The sequence below is a fragment of the Emydura macquarii genome, unplaced genomic scaffold, assembly GCF_026122565.2.
Source record: "Emydura macquarii macquarii isolate MOO-44397 ecotype Brisbane River unplaced genomic scaffold, CSIRO-AGI_Emac_v2 contig_1253, whole genome shotgun sequence".
Lineage (NCBI taxonomy): Eukaryota > Metazoa > Chordata > Testudines > Chelidae > Emydura > Emydura macquarii.
In genome coordinates, this window is record NW_027131390.1 from 68,669,352 (window position 1) to 68,693,113 (window position 23,762).

The 23,762-nt window shown below is 41.7% G+C and overlaps 1 protein-coding gene across 2 annotated transcripts in view; it reads right to left on the reverse strand.

Annotated features, from left to right (window-relative positions):
• Positions 1-9,124: 9,124 nt before the first annotated feature.
• PPP1R1C (protein phosphatase 1 regulatory inhibitor subunit 1C) overlaps positions 9,125-23,762 on the reverse strand; it is an 80,322-nt gene continuing 65,684 nt past the window's right edge. For both annotated transcript variants that reach the window (XR_010920103.1, XM_067549846.1), the window contains one exon: positions 9,125-9,727. Coding sequence is in view for 1 of the 2 variants with exons in the window: in XM_067549846.1 (XP_067405947.1) it covers positions 9,639-9,727 (89 nt within the window). In the remaining variant the exon portion in view is untranslated. The remainder of the gene's footprint in view (positions 9,728-23,762) is intronic.

Genomic DNA, 23,762 nt, shown 5'->3' on the forward strand with positions numbered 1-23,762 from the left:
CATTATAGCACCACTGTCTAAGCACCCTAGCTTTTATAAGGTAGCTTTTATTAGATCAGAAATGTGGTGATTTAATCTAAGGAGACTATTTTACAGATAGAATATGTCCTGATAAATGTATGTATGCATGTATGTCCTGGCATATTTCTTTTTGAGACCAAAGACTGAAAGGTGACCTGATAATAGTCTTCATATGTTGAGGGTTGTTATAAAGAGGACGGTGATCAATTATTCTCCACATCCACTGAAGGTAGGACCAGAAGTAATGTAGCAAGGGAGATTTAAATGCAGTATTAGGAGAACTTTCTAACTGTAAGTATTATAAGTACTGGAATAAGTTACCAAAGTAGGTTGTGGAATCACTGTAAGTGAAGGTTTTTAAGAACAGATTAGACAAACACGTGCCAGGAATGGCCTAAGTATACGTGATCCGGCCTCTGCATTGAGCGATGAACTAGACAACCCCTCAAGCTCCATTCCAGCCCTAAATTTCTATGATTGATTGATTGTGTGTGTGTGTGTGTGTTGTCATGTGAATAATGCCTATAAACTTGATACTTCCACTAAATTAGAAATTTACAGAAAAAAACCAAAACCCACACATGCAATTCCAATATTATTTATAACTGACCTTCATGTCACTTTTTAATATTCAGTCTGCCGAGTGTTTAAAAAAGCAATTTAAAGACTCAGATAATGTTAAAACCCTTGGTACATGTAATAAACAAATGACATATTCAAAAAGAGTGAATCTATGTCCCATTAGGACAGGAAAAGAAGGATGAGAGCAGCATATGGCAGTATAATTAGCATGATTAGGGAAGTAGCTCAACTGAATTAATGCTGCAGGGAAAATGCAATAAGAAACCAACATATCTACTGCACTGCCTTGAAAACTGCAAACGTATCTGTTTATAAAAAGAAGACTAAGGAAGAGTCAATGGCATTTGAAGCTGGTGTGTTCCTCTCTCATTATTAAAGAGGCACATAGCTATCTGCAATCCATTTTTTTTTTTCCAGAATTCACATTGTCCCATTGCTTTGATTAATAAGGAGAAATATTACACATTAGCTGCTTTTCAGAAAGATGGTATTTTGGGGATCTAATTAAGATTCATTCGATAGTTAGCTTGAAGTATTTTTTAGTGCCAGATACAGGCTTCTAATCTGTTCCTCATAATATAGACTGTGTTTTGACACCACAATTTTCATTTTGCATTCTTTGCATGTAAGCATTATTTTGATAGCGCTGGTATTATTTACACTTCTGACAATTAGCAGGGCTATTTACATGTATGTACAATGTTGACATAGAGCATATATATCTACCCCTTTCCAAATAATTATACCATGGAAAAGCACGCTTTAGAAATTTGAACTATGCTCATATTTCCAGTTTACCACTAAGGGTCAGCCTATACTAGGTAAGTGCACAATTGCAGACAAACTATGTACCACTTATCTTTTTAAGAGTACAAAACATGCACACTAAAAACACAGGCTTTTGAAAAATGGGCATGCCACTTCCTCACACCACACACTCTCCAGCTGTTTCATTGTGGGATGCCTGAATCAGTTATCCCACAATTTGAAGCTCTCCAGAGCTTGAAAAAGTAGCGAAGTATGGTAGGAGTCGGTTGATATCTGGGATTTAAAATGACATTTATGCACTGAACTATAACAGCAAAACCAAGCTTTCCTGCTTGGGGCATTGGCAGGTGAGGGAGAGGGCTTTTTTCTTCATTCAAAGATGTCCCATCTTTATTGGGGTTAGATTCTATTGTTTTTTCAGCTGTTTTTTCACCATTTTCTCTCTTGTTTCCTCCAAGAGCACAATGCAGATGTGATCTTGGCCGGTGCCCAGAGAATATTGGGTGCTCCAGGAGCGTCAGTGCACTTAAGGCCGGCCTCTGGCAGTGATCATTCATCAGGTGGTCTGCATTGCTCCTCCTAAGGATAGCGGGAAACCACCATCACGTGAAGTGCCCTGGGAGAGTAAGTTTGTGGTCTGAGATTTAGTAGAGGTCAGGGGGTAGCTTTGCCCAGTGAACACGTTTGTAACTGTGATGTCATTTCACTACTGTGCATTTTCCTGATCTCTCTCTTTCTGAGGTGCCTATAGCTTGGCAGATGTTGCTGAGGCAACTCCAGGATGAAGCTTCCCCCCTAATAACAAAGCACTGGCTCCCGTGACTGCTTGAATTTTTCCTATTGGATTTTTTTATGCTGGTGATGTCAGTAAAGTTAATGGGCATTGAAGGCACACAGCCTCTCATGGGAGTTCCAGGCAGAGCTGAGATCAGCTAAATAAATGCCTCGGTTACTGTTGGCTTGTTGAAAGGGAGCGTGCCAGGGGACTGAGCTCACGGAGGTGACTGAAAGGCCGGGCACAGCAACGTGCAATGGAAGTAAGAGGGCCTGTGGCAACAATGCAGCTAAAAGGCATGTGTGTTCCCATTCTCTCTGACTGAACACTAACCTAACCATGCACAGCTGCAGATGGAGGCAAGGAAAAGACTTTCAGGCTGGTGTGAGCCTGCTACTGCTAGCAGTGCATGGACGCAGTATGGATATGTGGGATCACACTATGTCCCTCACTCTGTCTGCTTTGCTCCACGCTGTTGGCAGAAGGGGCTAGGATGCCATCTTAATGTGGAAGCTGGGGATTTCCCTTCTGTAACAGCCTTGGGGAGGGAAGCCTCTGCACTCTGGCTATCCTCAGATTCCAGAAACAGCCAGGGAGAGTGAGGTGTCCGAGCAGCCAGCCTCAGGATTCGGGATCAAAAGTTATCTTGAAAGCTAAAATGCTCCTCTCTCTGGACCTGCACTAACCATTGCTCAGCTAGATCCAAGAACTGGTCTTGAGGTGTTTTTGGGGTAGGCATAGGACCAGTGAGACATGTAGGCCATAGTATGATTCTATGTGGAGGCCACAACTTTATTAAAGCAACCAGCTGGGAACTACTCCTTAAAGTGCCTGGCAGGGCTGTTGCAGGATGGATTCCAACTGGGCACTAAAGCCCCGGACTTCTACAAATCTGAGGAAAGGTAGGAGGACGGGCAATATCCCTTCTCTACTCTCAGTCGTGCTGAGGAATCCTGCCTGGAATTCCAACTGGCTCCTCTTCTCCACACAAGAGGTAGGAGAGAGGAGATGAAAATGCCACATGCTGTGCAAGGCAGGCAGGTAAGCCCCTCACTGTCCAAATGCCCTGGTTTCACACCTCAGCAGGTCATTGGGCTAAGGGACCTCGCATCGGACCCTCTTTAGCCCACCGACCACCTGCTAAAGTTGTGAGAATGTAATTTAAACCTCTCCGAACTGGACAGTCTCCGAGATGCCAGAGGGAAGGTAAAAAGCAGCAGTTTGCCAGTTTCACCCTATAGGGAAAATCCCTTGCACATTCCAGACAAACTTTGGTGACCAGTCTTGTCCCTTGCAATGTAGGAGATCTAGCAATTAGGCATGGGTGGGGAAGGGCAGGGCTGGAAGCGAGCCCCAAATGGTTACTCACAAGCAGCAAGTGGAAGCAAACTTTCCTACCCCTAGTAAATGACAGTCAGTCAGCTGGCCTGTCATGACTCCCTACTGTCCAATGGCAGCAGGAGGGGGCAGAATAGGCGCTGGTACCTAGAAGCTGTATGAGATATCCCCCTTTCGCCTCACAACATGGGGGAAGGAAAAAAGAAAGAAGGAATATCCTGTTCCATCTCACTTATGTACATGCTATAGGCCAGCAGGAGGGGAAGAGGGTGTAGCACTGCACCAGCCACTTCTGGGTGAGATTCCACACAGGAAGGTGTGATATTTCCATTGCTCCTGGACCCATCAAAGACACACCCTGGCTCGCGAGTTGAGCATTTTGCCTAGTGTAGATGGTCCCCAAGAACTATCAATGCTCTTCAGTGGTGCACTAGCTAAGTCGAAAGTAATTTCACTTACGTTAATAGAGACTAATAATGACAAAAATATTGTGGAAAGATGGTGGGTAGGAAGATGGCTTTCTTCGGATTTTCTATAGCACCTTTCATTGGGCAAATAGAGGAAATTGCTGGAGAATAGCCCCACTTTGAATGTATAAATTGATAGCAGCATAACAGAAAGTGTTCCACCATGGTTTACATTAGAAATCTTGTTTTCCCAAGAGAAAGTATACCAATGGCCAAATCCAGCAGCCGTTCTCAGGCAAAGTTCCTTTGCCTTCAGTGAGAATCATGTCTTAAAAAGAACTACAGGTATTTGTCCTTACCGAACAGGTCTTTAGGCTTTAGTTCTATTTAAATATTATCTGGTTTTGTACCTGGAGAATAACCACCACATACCAGGCCATAGGCCAAGCAGTGGAATTTTCCTAAAGAATTTATTTGCCTCTGTAAATCTCTTTAAAAGGGGGAAAAATGTGTTATAGATTAACAAGTGTTACATAAGAAGCGAGCAGGACTGGGTAATGTAACAATGACAGAGCCTGTAAACTGTTCCGTGCATTAATGAGTTAAGGGCTAGTGGAAAGTGGGAGTACAGTACACTGAAAAGGAAATCAGTTTATTTTCTTTCTTTCTAAACACAAAAAGCCAAATTCAGGCTTCGGACTTTGCACAGTAGCAAGCACAAGAAAACACATCTCAAGAGGCACCCCAACCTGCAAATGTGGTACCCACTTGCCAGCTCCCCCAAAACCTGAGGGAAGCTCCTGGGAGGAAGTGCTTGAGGTTGGAAGGACAGTGTGCTTTGGAGGGGGACAGACCACAATACATTCTCTGATCTCGACCTGCCTCTTGTGCTGTCCTTCATACTATTCACTTAAGACCCTCACAGTTTGTGCAACTGTTTACCTGCTTACGCAATCCCCCTTCCACTCACTCATTCACTCTCAGTGTGTAAAGCCATGGAATTTTGTTTTAAATCCATGCTTTTCATGTTAGCTGTGACACTGACACTGCTTCCCCTTATTAGTGATTTCAGCCACTTACTCTAGGAAAGAACATTGCCTAACCTTCAAAATACAATCTGACAATAGAAGTAAATAAGGCCTTCGTACATTTTATGATCAGAATAACAAAGTTTCTCCCAATAAAATACCTACATAAAATTACCACCTTGTCCTAGCGTGCGTGTGCACACACGCACACACGCACACACGAGATGGACTTGACACCTGTTGCGCTTTGAGCTCCGATGACCCTAGACGTTCAGTTGCCCACATATTTTTCGGTGTTATTGTCTGTGCCAGTAGGCTGCAGTATTGGGCTCTTCTCTGCAGTGAAAGCAGTGACTGCTCTGTCTTGGAGCACCGCAGAAGAAAAAGACTACAGGAGTGCTAAGTATAATGACAAAGCTTTTTACGTACATAGGAATAAAGAAACAGCTCTGTCATACCAAATTAAATCCATGGTCTGTCCATGCCAATATCCGACATTTCAAAGGAATGCAAAAAAACCCCACCAAAACTGCATCCTGCCCTATGTGCCCTATTGGACGTGATGTGCATCTGTGTAGAAGGCCAACCCCTACAGAGGCTAATTTTACGCTTTACAGTTTAATGTAATATATAGGTGCTTCAGATCCATGCTTCACCCAATACGTGCGTCAGAGCAACAGAGCAACATTAATGGCGGTAAAATTACCAAGTTCTTTTAAAATTCAGCTATAAAACCAAGTGCACTGATGCTAAGCTGTCATGGTTCCACTGAAGCCAATGAAGATGTGCCGGTTTACAGCAGTGGAGCATCTGCCCCCGTCATTTTCCTCACCAGTTTTGCCCCCAGTTCACTGCTCTGCTGCCCACTTTGGCTCTGGACAAGCTTCTCTATGATAGTGGGCTGCATATTTATTCTTTTTCTAGGGTTTGATCTCCACTTTCGCCGTGTGGCACAAGGGGGAGCACAGAGTGACTATTCTGTGCTTCACTTTTCTAATTTGACCTGATCAGTAGCTTAAAAGCTGTGTAGGGCCTTTTAGTTTGGTATCCCCCCCACCTATTGAGGCTAGTGGGGCGTCTGAGTGATGGCCACGGGCACGAAGAGCCAGCTCATTGCTGAATTCAGGTATGTTCTTCTGAGCTTCTTGGTTCAGGAAAGAAAAGAAAGAGGCTTTTTAAAGCACAGGTGCAACATTTAGGGATGGGGGAACCAACAAGGATGTCATTCAGAGAAGTAGCCACATAGTGTAGCATGTAGCTGAAGATCATTTCCTACTGCGGAGCTTCCCCTAAATCGCTCCTGTCTGTGCCTCACAATTTACTCTCTGGGCCTCTCTCCTCATACATCTTCCCATCTCCTTAACAGGCTTAAGCTCTTCCCCTATCTAACATGCTCTTCCTGTGGGAGGATCTGCAGCTTGCTGCCCAGTTCTGATGTCTTCTGAGAGTGACAGGTAACCCTTCTCCCTTATCTGGGCTCTTATGAGAGAGGCTAGAAGGTCCACTTCTGCTTCCAGCTTCTTTATGAGATGTCGTGGAGAGGCAGATATGCCTTTCTCCCACCAAATTCCTGCTGCTTACATCTCCTGGGATTGGGAACTCCTTGGTAGAAATCATTGCTTCTGGCCCTTTAAAATATGGAATTATGTCACCAAGTACCTTGTTTTTTCAAGCCTTCACCCCCCAAAATCAAGAGTGGAGAACAATTGCTCTCCTGCCTCTGAGAATAATTGCTTGATTTGAAAGGGGTAGTCATGTTTCAGTGCACCCGTCTATGTATCTTACTGCTTTGATCCTAGTGCTTACAGCACCCTGCAAATACAGTAAACATTGCATAACTAATAAGTAGGAAAGTATGTTGTCATTCCAGTTTTGTGATGGCTCTGAAACAAATATGTCTCACTCAACTGGAAAAACTACACAGCCTCTATGCGCAGAGGTAGGGGAGAACCACACCTGAGCTAGCCCCATTTAAACGAGCAAACACTGTCCCTCACCCTTTCCATCTGATCAGTTGTGTTTGTTTTCTAGTGTCTGCAGCTTCACCAGTGTCAGCAAAACTCCTGGATTTCTTTCTATCTGCTACCTATTGGCAGCAACTCCAAGATGGCCCACAAGATTTGCCCCCATCAATCTCCCTGCAAGCCATACTTGAGTGTACCAGGAATTTAGCCCCATCAGACTTGTCATATCACAGAAAAGAAACTGATTCAGGACTGTGGGGATTATTTTTTATTTTAATTGTAGTAGGACCCAGAATATGCTGCAGTAGCTACTAATCAAAAATCCCCACCACAGTTTAGGATACCGCCTGGGACTTAGACGAAGAAGTGGATAGGAATAGGAAGCAATTCTATTTGGAGAGAGGTAGGAGTTGGTAGGGCGAGGGTATAATTACATTTGGAGGAGAGAACAAGGGCAGTGCAGGAGAGAAAAAGTTGGGCAACAATTAAAACTGGTTGGAACACTTGTTTTGTCAAAACATGCTATTTTGTCAGTGGGTTGGGGGGAGGGGAGAGGAGAAAGAGACTCGTTCTTTTTCACTATACTGGACTAGGATGTGAGAAAAGCAGATTCAAGTCTCTGCTCTGTCTGATTTGGAGTGATTTGGGATGGAAAAAATTCTGCTCTGAAGCAGGAAGGGAAGCAGAGACTTGAACTGAGGATTGCTACACCCCTTAGATTTTGATCCAAAAATGAACATTTCCATTTTTGTGAAAATGTTCTAAAGGTTTTGAAAGGGAGAGTTGCCACAAAATGGAATGGCCTGTCTGTGGTCAGCTGTAGTGACAGTTCTTGCCTGTATTAGTTCTGACTCACTCTAATCAGCTGTTTATAGAAGTGTAATTATCTTAAGTCTTATGTATGTAATGGTGTTACTGAAGCATGATTCAGCATTTCCTAGTTAACTCATATAAACTGTTATCTGCCTAGTGTGCCCTTCTGAATTTCCAAAATGCTTCATGCTGTTAATTATCTGTAGTATAGTAGCACTTGGAAACCCCAACTAAAACTGTCTCCCCTTGTGCTACGTGCTGTCCATATGCAGTGAAAGACTGGCCCTAGTCTGAGAAGCTTAAAAGCTAAAGCAACAAAATAAAGAAGTGGTGGGAGAAAGCAAGCACTATTATCTCCATTTCACAGCTGGCAAACTGAGGCACAGAGTGACTAAGTGAGTTGCCCATGGTCACACCCAAAATCTGTGGCAGTGCTGAGAAATGAACCCACCTCTTTTTGGTCCCAGGCCAGTGCCTCAACTGTTTTCCATTCAAATATTTTACAAAGGGAAGCTTCCCCTTGGTTTGTATTCTAAAGAAAGCTCAGTACAGCACTACAGCACAAATGACTATTTCTTCTATTGGTCAGTTCATTAAATTATAGCCATGAATATCACTTAGAATGTCTGGATTAGAGCTGCAATAAAGAACTCATATACAGATGTAGAGAAAGATATGGCTGTCACACAAAGAAACACTTGTTACAGATCCTATGAGCAGTAGGTCTTCTCTGAACAGTGTCAGCTTAAATGTGAGTCAAATGAACACTTAAATCATTGACAAAAAAAGAGTGTGTTTTCATACTCTTCGTTGCCTAATTTCAGTTGCTTGGCTCATCAAGTGGGACTTAAGTGGATGAAAGGTTAAATTCAAAAAATAATCTTTATACCAAGGCGAACCTTAGCTAACACAAGTCTACAGGAAGTGAAAGGTTGTGTTGGGTTTAAAGATTGACCATTAATAATTTGGGAACAATATGTTACATGCAACTTGGTTTGTCCACCCCATCTCACTTTCTGCTCCTCATAAGCTTTCCTGATGTTCAGTGCTCAGAGAATTTGACATGAACTGACAAATGGTAACAGCACTACTGCAGCAGGCCTAATTTGAACCAGCTCTCAGAGGTGAAAGGTTCTGCATCCTATTACCAATATACTGAGGCAGCCAGCCAGTCTCCTCAAATCCTCAAAAAAAAAAAAAAAAAAAAAAAAAAAAAGTTTTTCCTAATGTCTCCTTAGGCTTGTCTTCAGTATAAAAAGGACAAATCAGTTAATGTATCCTTGAATGACTGCCATGATCGAGCAGCAGCAGGTCCATATCTTTATGGAAAGCAAGAAGAGGTGAATGGTTATATGCAGTACATACAATGAACGTTCCAAAGTACCAATTCTGTGCAGCATTAAGCAAGCATCTCTGCCGTGTCTTGGTTTGAAGTATGTTACTCTGTCTAACCTTAATATCATAAAAGCTCCTCTTTATCTGAAGGCTCACCTTCCTTAAAAATTTCTCTTCAAGTTGGACAGAAGCACTGCACAACATAAAATCTTGTCTAAATGAATTTAGTATTTATTGTAGCTTTTCAATTGGTACTATTTACAATAAGTCTTGGAGTATAGATCACATTCAGTAATTAAGCTCTGGCAGTACTGAAGTTAGATCACTAACATGTTTGCAAGTCTTACATTTTTAAGTCATAAAAAAGGAAAGAAAATGACTGTAAAATAAATGTTTATCTTCAGTTACAAGTACCACAGGACAAGTTTGCAGATTGCTGTAAGATCCAGTCAAGGAATGCTCTCCAGAAAGCATCCTGTTGTGTGTGTGTTGAGTGGTGAGATGAAGAATGTTTCAGAAACACAAGCAATGGAATTCCATGTTAAGTACGGAGAATTTAGCAGTTCAGTTATTCACAATAACCTTTCTTACACAAGCTCAATGCTAATTAATGCCCCCATTCTTCTTCTCTTTCATTGACGCCCTCTTCCTCCTCTGGGAATGCTGAGTCATTCTGACTTTTCAGATGCTTAACCCCTACAAATATAAAGATCAGAATTAAAGTCACATTTATTCAAATCAGACTTGCTGTTTGGTGCCCTAAAGAATAAAACAATGCAAAACAACAAAGGTTTTTGTTTATTTAAGTGACCTCATTGGTGCCATCTTTCACAGCCTTTTAGTTCATACAATCATTACATATTGCACCTTTTATAATAGAACAGTGTTTGCTTCCATTCCAGGATTCCAGAGAGCACCCCTGGATTAGATTAGCGTTGTCACATTCAATCAAGTTAAACACCTGAAAAACTAAAATAATGGGATATGGCTGTGGATGGGGGCCATCAGAATTTAGAGTTTCTGTCTAATGGTGAGCTGGGAACCCCATCCCTTGGAGAAGAGATGCTGTGCAGACACAGAGCCTGAATCCTTGTACACTTGGACTCAGCCGCTCATGACCCAGCTCCTAAATGAATTCACATTTTGTGTAAATGATTTGGAAGATTGTACAGGTTTCTCATCCCTTGCTACATACACAAAACTAGAACTTAACAATGGCAAGATGCAGCTCCCAGAGTTACACAAGTGTTACTTCCAGGCAAGTCAACAAAAGTTTTGCTTATGGACTGTCGGTAGGCTACGGCCCTAGGGATGAGCTTTATCATTATTCAGATATGAATACTGGATAACCCAAAGTATGCCTTGGGAAATGAATAATAACATTCAGCTCCATTTCATGTCTTTTAAATAGCACCTTTCATGCTCAAAGTACTTCCCAGACTATATCAGCAAAGCGTACTTTGTCCACTGTTAAAATACGATGGGTGTGAATACAAAGGCAAACGTGAAGTGGACAGCATTCTGCTCAGCCACAAAACATCTAGATGATGGTTGACCCTGGAAAATCTGGTAGGCCCACAAATGCCCTGCCAAAAAAATTGTTAACATACCAGCCCCTGGTTTTTCCGTGTATCTATGGGTGTCTCTATGCTAGAAAAGTTTGACACTCCAGTTCTAGGCTCAAAATGGTAAAACACAATTGTGGGTGAGTAGTGCTCCCAATGTGCTGTTATTCCTTCTTTTTTCCTTGTTGCCAGTTACTATATTGTTATCACTAGGTTTTGCACTATCCAGCATCTGGCCAGCACCAGTAGCTGCCCCAGAGGGAATTCACTAAATCTTCCGTCAAACATCCAGGCCAGTCTTCACTAACAACCTAGCCACCTCATTTGCAAACCAATGCCTTCTCCATTGACTGCTTAGGAAGAATTTTGTAAACAGCAGGGCAGTTGCTCCAGCTAGTCAGAAGATTCTGACGCAGCACAAGATTGGTCAAACAGAAGGTACCATAGGAGCAAAGATGGTGACATCATGGGGGAATGGGGCACATGATTTACCTCATGGAGACTAGATGTGCAGATTAGAGACCCCAGGCAGTAAGAACATTGGAGTTTATTGGGTCTCTGTATACCAGCTAGGACCCCAGTAAGATGAGTCAATGGCTCTCAGAGGGTTGTGATTTAGTTTTGAAGACTCGCTTGAAGATCCAGCCCTCCCATTGTTTTTGTCAAACAGGGGAAATATGACCTCAAATTTCATGCCTATTGTTCATGTCTGAAATTACCCTGACCCAGGTCCAAAATTAAACATAAAAGGCCTCTTTGAACAGTTTTAAGCACCACCTCCACAGTCCACAGTGTGTACTCATTCTGGGGCTGGGACTTTAATTAGTTGCTGACTGGGTCTAACTCACTTGCCATGCAGACATGTAACCAATAATCAAAGTTGACATGACCAGCTGCACTACAAAGAATAAAATGTTTGCATAAAAGAAACTTTCTTCAGCAGTTTCTCCAATAGCACAAATGTATTTTTCAGTACTAGTCAAGCGTGCTTTCATTTGCCATCTCCTAATGTCAAAGTACGTCTTCATTTTCACACAAGTTCCTATATTCACCGGCAAAGAAAAGTGGCTCAGCATCCCAAAACAACTTTGTCTGATTTGTAAAAGGCCTAAGGCTTACAACAATGGGACATCGTCTACTCTTGCGGCAGTACGTAGGGTATGTGTAGATGTGCACCCACACTGTGTAGCTTCACGTGCCAGTGAAAGGATGAGGCAAGGGAGTGGCAGCAAGGTACTCCACTGCTAACAATAGCATTGTGGATGTGGGAGGCACTGCTTAGGCATGTGGGGCATATACCCTAAGATTTTGGTGCATCTGTACACTACGTGTCTAAGCAATGCCTCAGTCTATGCTGCTATTTATACCCATGTTAGCTGGATGTGCCCTCTATGCACCAAGTAAGTGTAGACAGGTTTAGAGGCCAAGATTTTCTGAAGTGAATACCTCAATTTTTTAGGCACCCAAGCTTGAGAGACCTGAAAGGGGCCAGTTTTCAGAAAGTGTTAAGGATCCACCCTCAGAAAATCAAATGGCTCAAGTTAAGCACCGAAAAATGGATGTGCCCCGCAAAAAAACTAGTCACTTCTGAAAGTCTTGGCTACGGTCATATAAAATTTGGTGGAATATAATGAACTATAGCAAAGGGCTGTATTAAGCCTATAATAGGCTTAGATCAATGTTTGGGTCACAATGAAAAAGTTTCATACTGCACTCCTTTGGGAACATGAGGCTCAGAAAGACTAAAGTTAGTGCCCTTAATCTGCTACTGCTTCCCTTTCACAGCATGTGGAAATTCAGCCTGTGCCCCTGTCACACATGCCAGGATACCAAAATGAAAGAGGGCAGCTCACAGAAGGCTAATAGTATTGTCAGGGCCATCCATAGCGTTGGTTGGAAGTTTTCTGATGGAACGTTTTTCCAGTGGAAAAGTCTGATTTGTCAAAAGCAAAATTACTCACAGAAGTGTGTCAATTTTGATGAAAGTTTTGTTTCAAGGGAAAACTAATAAAAAGGGTTTTGATAGGGTCAGAGGGAATATTTAGAGTTTTTTCTCAAAAGGATTTTATTTCAATCTTATATTATATTACACACGAATATATATTTTTTAAAACAAAGTCAAAATTAGAATGAAATATTTCACTATTATTAAAACAAAATGTTATAATTGATCCCCAAATGATTTTTTCCCCCATCATTTCATTTTGCAGGAAACGTTGAATTGTTTTACTTTTGTTCTGTTTCATAACAGAAACAAATTTGAAGTTGTGGCATTCCCTGAGAAAAGAAAAATCCAGTGCCTGCCCAGCTCTAGCCATCAACAATGGCAGACTATGTCATGGCAGTTCTCTCAGCATGTGGTACTGTATGAAACCCACCAGTTCTAGTCTATTGCTGCAAGAGAGTTGTTTTTCTGAAGAGTAGAGGGTTAAATTGCATGGGCTGCATGAAGAGTAGGCAGCTAAAGTCCATGGCTCTCATTCAGTTTCAGTAACCTAATGTGCTGTCTGAGAAACACAGGTAATTTGTCATCTTAAAGAACATGGGCCAGATACTGCTCATGTTTACATTGAAATAACAAAGTTACTCCAGATCTACTCCAGTGGACTGACCTGGGAATACCTGAGATAAGAATCTAGGCCATGATTATTAACCTGATAGCCATGCACTTAATCCTTATGAAAAACCCACTCTTCTGATGTGTTTGGATTTCTTTATGAAGGTATCAGTTGTCAAATATGATCTGATACCTACAACTGTGGTGTTGTGTCATTGACTTCATGGGACTCCAAGGAAGGAAGGATTTATGTTAGCAGATTGAATGACAGAATGGGGGCCTATCTAACACCCAAAGCCCCTATAAAACTACATGGAGAAATCATTAAAATATGCAGCTTGTTAATAAAATATAATTGTAAAGCTTCTTGGATACCTAGCTAGCCACACCAAAGATACAATCCTTACCGTTTCAACTGTTGGTGGGATAGACACAAATACCCATCTCTGCCCACATATCTCATATGTCCCCTATTACACTCACTAAGGTTTGGGGTGTTTTGCTACTCGAAGAGCCAGGAGATGAAATTCACTCCTGTGCAGAGAAATAGCACAAGCCCTATGTACCCAAAATGTCCTACTTAAGCTCCATTATGAGGGCTTAAGTGAAATGTGTGCAATATATAAGCCTCGTGTTGCCTTCTGCACAGGGGTGACTTTCACACTGTATTCCTATTTTGTCAGCAAATGCAGATTCATCAAAACTGAAATTGTTTGCAAGAGGCTGGTTTGAACACATTTCAGTTTATTTTTTTTAAACTTAATAAGGTTTTTTTTTTAAAATGACATGTTTTGACTTTTCTAAATGACAAAGTTCAGTCTTTTTGATTCAAAATGGCTTCTCATATCAAATTAATTTATGGGTGGGTTTTTTTCAAAAAAAGTCAAAATTGAAAAAAGGTCTTGAAATTATCAAAACCAAAATTTTGATTGATCCAATCTGAAGTTTCTTTGTTTTGTTTTGAATTTTTGGTTCAAAGGTTTTCAAGATTTCAACTTTTTGTCCCAATTTGGGCGATGAAATAAATGCAAGGTCTTGAAAAGTCTCATGCGACACGAAACCATTTCCTGCCTCACACTAGTAATTAGAGACCGTGTCATCATACATCACAGAAGGGGCCATGTTAAGGTTTTACAGCCAACCTTAATTCTGGCATTTCCTAATTTTTCAGTGATTGAGTTTGCAATCTTAATGTTTTTAATGTAGTTTTTTTAGGGTAATTTCCTAGGTTTGTAACAAGGTTGGAAAAAATAATTATCATGTGGCATCAAATTGAGCCCCTATGTTCATCAGCAGGGTTGGAACTATTAGATCCACCACAGACCTTTGTTACTTGAGCTCAAGTAGTAACTGAAAGCAGTAGTAAGTTATTACCCTCTCTGTGGACCAGCACTAGAATTAGATGGGGGACACAATCTGTCAGTGAATTTCCCAGCTATTTGCTGATAGCTGAGGAAGGGTAAGACTCAGAAGTTTGAGGTCAGTTGCAGGCTCTGGAGTGGAGTGTTCTCTAGAGGCTTCTGTCTATTCCTTCCAAATCTGATGATTCCCACTCCAACCTGTCCCTGTTCCACTTCTGCCTCTTCCCCACCCCAGTTTCTGCTCCTTAGGCTTCTCATCCCACTCTCCTTGAAGTCAGTCCTAGTTTTCCTCTCCAAGCTCCCCACCCAAGTTTCGCTTTCTTCCCAGTCCCAGTGTCCATACCCAGGCAGTTCTAGTCTTCCCCCTGGCTCCCAGTCCTAATCCTCTTGCCCAGACGGGTCCAGTTTCCCTTCCTAGTTCCCACTCCTCCCCACCCACTCGCCATTACAGTTTCTCTCTCCCCCCATGCCAGTTCCAGACCCACCAGACCCTCTTCTTGTAATACATAGGAATTGTGAGGGGATGGTACGTGCTCTTTAAAGATATTAGCTACTAAACTATAAGATGTCTCTACTGAGCACGTGCAAACAGATTTTTCAGCGGTTATAAATTGGCCAAGGCTGGGCTTATGTTCACAGAAAAAGCAAAAGGCACGTATCCCTGACAAAGTCCATCCCCTTGCCAAGTCTCTGCTCCAAAGCACGGGGGCAGACAGCCTCCCAACTAGAAGACCACCAGAATATTTTAGCATTGCAACACAAGTTATTTTTCCCCAGCATCTTTCACAGAAACAGCTGAACCATTTTGGTCAACATTTTTCCAAGACGATCTACTTGAGGCGGACACCAGACATGAAAATTTTTAGCCCAAAAGGTTAAAGTTTAGCAATGTTATAAGCAACTTAAAACAGGGTGTTGTTGTAAGGGGATGTGTCAGGCAACCTTAAGAGACAGTGCTACCAACACTGCCTCTAGTACTGTTAATCAATGCTCCATGCTGGGTTGTCAGCTTTCTTGTTACTGTCAAGAAATACAGCACCCAAATAATTGGCAAACAGTTATTCAGATTGAAATCAAGCAGGCAAATTGTGGGCCTCCTTGCTGGTTTAACAGCAGCACAGCACTTCTAACAGAGCTCAGAATTAATCTAACTACTTCAACACATTTCGGCTTTACCCTGCGTGTTTTAAACCACTTGCATCTATGGTTCTGCAAATTTGTCGCCTATTTCTCTGGACTCCTGGAGCTATATATTGCACATTTGCCATACCTGTGTAATAAACACCAAGAGCAAAAAGATCAATGAGAATTTGCTAGAAGCTAGAATATTTAGTTTGCAGGGTTTTTTTTGTTTGTTTGGTTTTTTTTTTAAAGATGAAGCAACAAGAGCTATTGCCAAAAGTGAGGACACAGGACATAAGACTAGTGTGATGTACTCCATGGAATGACAGTTTGGTAAGAGTGAAGTTTATTTTTAGAGTGCAGTTACAATATTCAGATAAACTGGGAGGTAGGATATCAAGTGAGTATAGAACATTGAGATTTTTGTTTCTCATGTCAATCTGTGGGTTTTTTTTGTGGGGTAAGGAAACTATCAGTGTTAAGTAATGAGCTCCCTATCCTGACCTACAGCCCACCACCACCTTTGTCACAAGGCTCAATCTCATTGCGCAATCAGCTCCAAAATATTGCACTGCAGTTTTCCAAAATGAAGTATAGCCCATATGATCAGTGGTCACATAGCTACACAGTAAAACGGAATGAGTCACATAGCTACACAGTAAAACAACCCAGTGTGCAGACAGTGAAACACCTGATAACTTCTAACCAGTTTAATAAACAGCTGCTTCCCTCTCCAAGTTATATGCTATATGCACTAGGTGTCAAGTTTTCTTGATGAAACACAGAACCCAGCAATGTCCAACAGCTAACTGGCCCACTGCTTACTCAAAACAATTCTTACAATGGGCAGTCCTTAAGCAGGCAAAAGTCCTATTGACATGGTCATCATTACCTTACATGAGTGAACTGAATATTGTTGGGGAAAGTCATGGTGGTGCAACCATCCTAAAATGGACACAAAGAAATAAATTCACTTAACTGGGACTTTTTGCCATCATGTTGCTGTGTATTCTTAGAGAGGAAGGCTTTTTTTTGGCGCGGCCGGGGGGGGGGGGGGGGGGGATGGAGGGGAGTGTTCATACTTGATGGCGGTTACATGACTTCCTTACTGTCTCAGAATGCTTCTAAAGCACCACGTGGTGGAGCCTCTTAAACCATCAAGCCAAAATTTTAGCTTTTCACATAATCATCAATGAACAACTGTCACTGCAAACCATGCAGGAAGTCACAAAGGTCTGTGCCTACTCTAGACCTCTAAGGTTTCCCACCATTCCCAATAGTGGTAGCAATGGTACAAAGTGTTATGACAAGGCCATAAAGAACAATGAGGGACAGTTGTTCAGAGGCCATGGGAAGAGGCCTTTACAAAGGCTCTCCAAGGTCACTCTTCTAGGGCTTTTTAGGTTGTGTAGTTTGAATTACCTGTAGTTGAGCCAATCTCTGAGTTGTGCCCATCTCTGTACCCAGTAACCTTTTTATTTAGAAGTATCTAAATTGTTTACTGAACACTCATCTATCAGGTAATAGGGTAAAGTTTTGTAACCTTGCCATGGCAGTCTTCACAACTGATTCCACAGTTAATTAAATGTTAAGTAAGTAGAAAACAAAACTGGAAATACAAAACAACTCTTCTTATCCTTTCTCATTCTGATCCTAATGCATTTTACATTGGCAACATACTCCATGCCCTCTGCCTTTTTTAATAGGCAGAAAAAGTACCAGAGCAGCTGCTGTTTAGGGTTTGTCTATAGCCATCAATACAATAGTTTACTAAGGTCAAATCACAAATATAGACTCTGAAATATCATTCAGGAAAAAACCCAGTACAATATTAATTTAATATGCAGCAGATGTTGCTCTGTACATGAGACAGAGCTAAAATCAACACATACAGCTAATTATCTTTGGCTATATAAGTTTCATGATAATTGTAAATGGATACATCTGAGTGCTGAGCCATAAATGAATCTCCCTTACCCCCAAATTTCTGGTTTTTCAGACAGCAAATAATCCTGCGAGTTCATCTTTACACTCATGCCCTTAATCAGTTCTGCTTATATTGTGTCCTCGGGCTGTTTTGTTTTCACAATATGCTCTGCCCTGACCCCCTTCTTAGTTTGCTTCACCCCTCTCAATCTTTGCTGTGTTGACACTCTGCCCTGAGGTTGCTTGCTCAGAGGACGTTCTGTTCTGCTTCTACTCTGTCTGCCCTAAGGTTACTCTGTTCACAGTCTTCTTGCTCCATTAAGTTTATTCTGTTCATTTGCTGCTCCATAGTCCCTGTGCTCAGGTTTTAAATTCTACTCTGAAACTTCACTTCTTGTAGTGATTTTGTTCCTCTATCATCAGTCCTACAGCAATCTTTCTCAATTTCACTCATAATGCCATTCTGATTTCCCCTTATTTCTCTCCTGCTGCCCCAACCCAACAATGAGCAGGTGCCTTTAAGCTGCTCTGCTTTAAAATTACTTTGCTCAAATTCATTCTCTAGCCCACATTAAAACAAAGACTGCATAAACACTGCTTTTTACTTTACTTTAGCCTTCCCTTTTTCTTGTCTTGCCTTCTTAACCCATCAGGACAAGCAGCATTTTAATCAAAGGCTCAGATTTCACTGCAGATAATTTAATCCAATTAATGCTTATGAAAAAAGCCCGACTGCCAAACCATTTGCAGCAAGCATGCACTAATACACTTTGAACTGGTAATGCATTTTAGATGAAATCTCTGCCTCAAAGCATATTTGTGGATTCCTGATAAATTATGAGTGCAAAGGAAGCAACTTTCTGACATTTCCACAGTCACATCATAAAACCTGTGATGGTTAAGCAACAACTTGACTTTTGCTTTTATCCATTTGACCAAAGCACCAGATTAGAAGATTAATCATCATCACAAGATGTGAAAGAACCAAATGTTACTGTAATTATATCTGTTCTACAAATTGGAGTTAAGATCTGGAACTGATTTCATGGTGTGAGCCTGATTTAACAGAGTGTACCCTGCCTCCTCCCCACCCACCAAGCTCAACCATGTTTGGGTAATGTTGGGACACATTGAAAATATAATGGCTATTTGCAAAACTCAGCTTTATATTTTAGTTCATATTTTGAACTCCCTAATGTATAGGTGGGTGTCTGGATACAAAGTTTTGGGTTTGGGCCTCTCTCTACTGGAAACACATTGGCCAAGATTTTCAAAAACAACTAGTGATTTTGAGTACCCAACCCGAGACATTTTGAAGCAGCCAAATTTTCAGAGGGCAGATGCTCAGCACTTTCTGAAAATCAGGTTGCTTTCAATTGTCTCCATTTAGGCATTCAAAAATGGAGGCACCCCAAAAATCACTTTTGAATATGTTAACCATAATTTTTGTCAAAAATAAATGAACCATTTATAAAATAAATAAACAAATAAAGCACTTATGTCACAACTCATTAATGCCTTTAAAGGATGTGGAATTCAAGTTCTCTCATATTACTTTGTGTAAAGAATGGCCCCTTTATATCCCCCACAGTGTACAGGTGAGGTTTGATCGGATACCCTGAAATCAAATAACTTATAATGAAAGCAGGCACCTCTGTGCAGAATAGCGAACCATACAGGAAGAACACTGAGGCACACATAGGTTAAATTATTTGGTCCAAGGTCACATAGGGCTAGATGTAGCTATTAAACTCAGCTCTGAGCATGAGGTGGTGTGTAGCTGTGCCATGCCAAGAGGAACGCTGAGAGAGAGTCACAACTCCTTCTTTGCTTCCCCTGTTGAGAGTAACTCTTCCCCACATGAAAGTAACATGCTTTTTGCAATGAGGTCACGCCCACAGCATGCCCAGCCACTTCTCCCCCCAATGTTCTGTGCCTGAAGCTGGAATCCCAGGCAGTCCTGCATGAGCACCCAAGGACAGTTGGGGTTACAGCCCTGTATTCCACCGCATAAGTGCACAGGACACAACTGATGCCAGTGTTTCACTAGGCTTTCTAGTGTTTGAACAAGAATTAGGATTTCTAGCACGTGAATAGAAGACTGTTCTGTTTTAAGGAAAATATAGAACACTTGTTTTTCAATTTCTATCAAAATCGTCTTAATCATTTTGATTTTCTGTGTTTTAGTACATCTTAAGAGGGCTAGTTACTGATGTGTTCAAAGAATAAATACAAAAAACCCTTCAAAACTCAAGTCGCCTATTAGCAATAAACTCAATTTTATACATAATTATAGTGGCTGAAGTGCGCTCACTCACATGATGCAACTTTGTGTCTCAGAAGTGTGTGTGTGGTTTTAAACACAATTAATTAAAACAAATTAAAATAGGCACCACTTGGCAAAGGAATGAGTCCTGAGATCTCAGGAATGATCTTGGAATCACAGTGGAGGCCAATTGCCTCATAGGGGTGATGTATTTGGTCTCTGGGTTTAGTCCACCCCTCTGAATAGCCTTCTAGAGAAAGAATGGGCCAGGCCCTCAGCTGTCATAAACTGGCATCACGCCACTGTCTTCAATGAAGCTATGTTGATTTACACCAGCCAAGGATCTGGCCCGTCATACCCTGCCAAAGATCCTACCCCCAAGTACCAGGCAGTAACCACATAAAGGAGAGCACAAATAGCTTACAATGGGTGGGGGAAGAGGGAGGGTCTTGCGACACTTGATCGCCAACATGACACATCCCTCACTCAGCTCAGAAAGGCCCATCAACAAAAACTCCCACAAAAGTTGCATTACATTCTTTGCCTTCATTTCATAGGGCCTACTCCAACTCACATAAAAGTCAAAAGAAAGGCTCATTAATGTCAATAAGATATCGGATTAGGCTTTTGCTACCTAAAGATCTATTGTGCATCTTGAAGGGCCCTACCTGGAACAAACGGTGGTTGGTGCTGAAATGGTGTATCTTTCCGCCTTGGTTTCATAGGCTGCTCATCTGCCTCAGTTACTCTCTGCTGCTGTGTGGTGCCTGAGGCGTGGTGATTACCATTATATTTAATAGACTCTGCCTGTTCACTGCCTGCAGATGTAACAGATTTAAAAACATAGTAATAAAAACAAAAACCTATGCACTCCTGTTATGAAAGAAATTGCTTTTTGCTCAGTTATGTGTATATACACAAGAAAAGTGACAAGCCTTCATGACTTGACAAATTGTCTCACCCTAAGTTTTCCAAAGTAGCTGGTGATTTTTGCTGCCCTCCAAGACCCCTCATAGGCTTGATTTTCTGAGGGTCCCAAAATCACTAATGCCTTTGGAAGATGTTGACTACTCTGTACAAAAATGTATGTGCTGAAACCCTCAGCACACGACCTGCTTTGATGTTTTAAACAAAATTATATCAGAGAGAAAAATATAAGAAATGTTTTTTGTTTTTTTTTTTAAAAAGCCTGTGATTGTTGAAAGCGGTCTTGCTCCACTAAGATCAACACACCCATGACACCCACCTACATTAATGAGTCAACTGCAGTGGGAGTGCTTGTAAGATCAGACCATTAGTTCCCCTATTAGTATTTTGTGACTGTTTTCTGTCATGGCACTGGAAGCAGTGTGTCAGGATGTTTACATGCACTGAGAGTTCAGTTTTCAGCCACAAGCCTATAGTAACCCAGCAGCAAACTCAGTCTCTTAGGCCTCTGTCTTGCATAGGATCAGATAAGGGCTGAACTGGACCAATGCCGAGGGCTGCTAAGCATGGTGCTTTGAAAGCTGTGATCCAGTAAGCTGAGAGGAGCGAGTGCTGCAGACTGGTGGGGGCCTGCAGGACCACTATACCCAGCATATGGCATGAGACACTGAGCCAGTCACTGGGGGACATATTGCTTTCTTACAATCAAGTGCATTTCTGGGCTATGGACCCAAGACCCTCACAGCTGCCCTTGCTTTCAGTTTCTACTAAATGCACCTCTTGAGCACACAGGAATGAGCCATTACTCCCGACTGGCAGGAGGAGTGACTGAAATGCCTAAAAAAATGGTGGCTAATCACAGCAGCTCTGTCACTGGACATTTCAAGCATCTCTGCCCTGGCTACACCTTCTTCCCCCCTTCTTTCAGTACAGAGGATGGTCACATTGCTCAGCTTGCTGCACATTTCTGTACACCAAACCCAATTGTGCAAGGTGTAAGGCACCTTCCTCTGTGGTTGACTTCAGTGGATGCTGAGGGCATTCAGCATTTTACAGGATCAGGCCCACTATGTAAAAGCCTCCTTTCGCAGGTGCTAAGCGTGTGACAAACACTCTCCCACTCCACACCTTTTATCAGCTCAGCAGCCTGCAGCCTCCAGCACTTGCTGCTTAACTATCCTCTGTTCTCCCTTTTACCTGCTCCGGTAAGAATTCAGGAAGAGATGGTGTATGGATTACTGCTTTCATAGACTTCGTGGTTCAGTTCTTTTCCACTCTTCTCTAAAGGAGATCAATCATATAGGGACACTGAGACAGATGCTTTGCTGGCATAGTGCTGTTGAAATCAGCTTCAGTGAAACTGGTGGACCTACACCAGTGACACAAGCCAAGATGCTGTCCCATAAACTCAATGCTACAGACCAGACAGTTGTGTTTATTTTAATCTTTCAGAGAATGGAAGCATTTTCAGCATGATGTACGTCACAATTTTTTTAAAAGATAGATGTCCTGTATATATATGTAAAATGTGTGACATGCAAAAAATTCCCAATTTTACATTCCAATAAAAATCTAATATAAGCATGTAAAATCCCTATGATACATGGGAAACCATTTTAATTCCACAAATTTAAAATTCATAATATTTGCATATACTTTCCTACTCTTCCAAATATTTTACATACATGAAATCAGGGTATTTTACACTGTATACTGAATATGTTCTATACAATGTATATGCCACATATGCAGGATTGTAAATTAAATATATGAAGCACAATTTCTTTTCATATGACAAAGATTTAAGAAGCACAACCCTCGTCTCATTATGGTTTATGGAAAATGTTTAGCTAATTTCCCACACACCACAGTGGAAAAACATACCCTAGGCCCTTTAACCTTATTAATCAAAACTCCTCTGACTAAACATTTTAATTTTGATCCTAGCTATATTAAGTCCTTAAATAGTTTAAGATGTACTGAAGAAAGAGACCCAGGCAACTGTAAAACAGTAAATCAGACTGTAAGAAGGGAAGTGCTAGAGTTTCCCAAGTGCCTATTTTAGGCTCTCTTGTTTCCCCTTTGTATAAGTGACCTGCCATTTGTATCAAGGAGCTGTTCTACAAGGTTTATTCATTTTCACTTAATCGCCTTGTTCGGGCAAACTGCCATTGCAGTCAGAGTTCAGTTGAGGGTAGCATAGTCAATGGGAGATTGTCGGCAGAAAGTTAGTACTGAGTTGAGTGCCAGGTTACAACTGAGTGACGCTGCGGGTGTGCAGGGAGGACATTAAATGAACTTCTCCTTGTGCTCTCTCTCCCTCCCCTGAGTACAAGGATGGCTTCAGTCTAGTGCCACTGCCAGCCTTTGATCCCCCATGGGCAGTGTGCGTATGCCCCTACCTGCTTTCTTTGACAGGCAGAGTTGGCCCCATTCAAGGGAAGCCCACACGTGCCCTTCTTGAAGGCAGGCACAGCAGATGTGCTCCCCAGAAGCTCCTGAAAGCAGCATAGCTGTCTAAAGCACAATGCCTCCAGGAGCTCTCCTAGAGTCAGGGCAATATCACATCATCTCCTACCCTGTACTTTGTGTGTTATCACAATTGAACCTTAAATAAGCTATGTCCCTTCTTCTAGATTTGGCCCACGAAGTCAGTGGATCTTTTGCCTGAGAAAGGACAAAGCAGTAAACAAGAACTTTTAGCTGTAGCACATGATATCAGCCTTAGTCATGCCACCCTTACTCATGTGAGTCAATAGGCTGCATGAACTTAACCGGTGCTGTTAAACAGTTTAAATACAGGGCTTGATCCAGCTCCTCTTGAGATCAGTGGGAGTTTTGCCATTGACTTCAATGGAAAGAGGATCAAGCCTATACTTGATTTTAATTTTCAGTTACAAATAGAAATTGATTTCAAACAGCTACAGTTTACTTACAATAAATGTGTGTAAAATATCAAGCTAATGTTAACAATGTATTGGGACCCAAAATTAGTGTTAAAAGACAT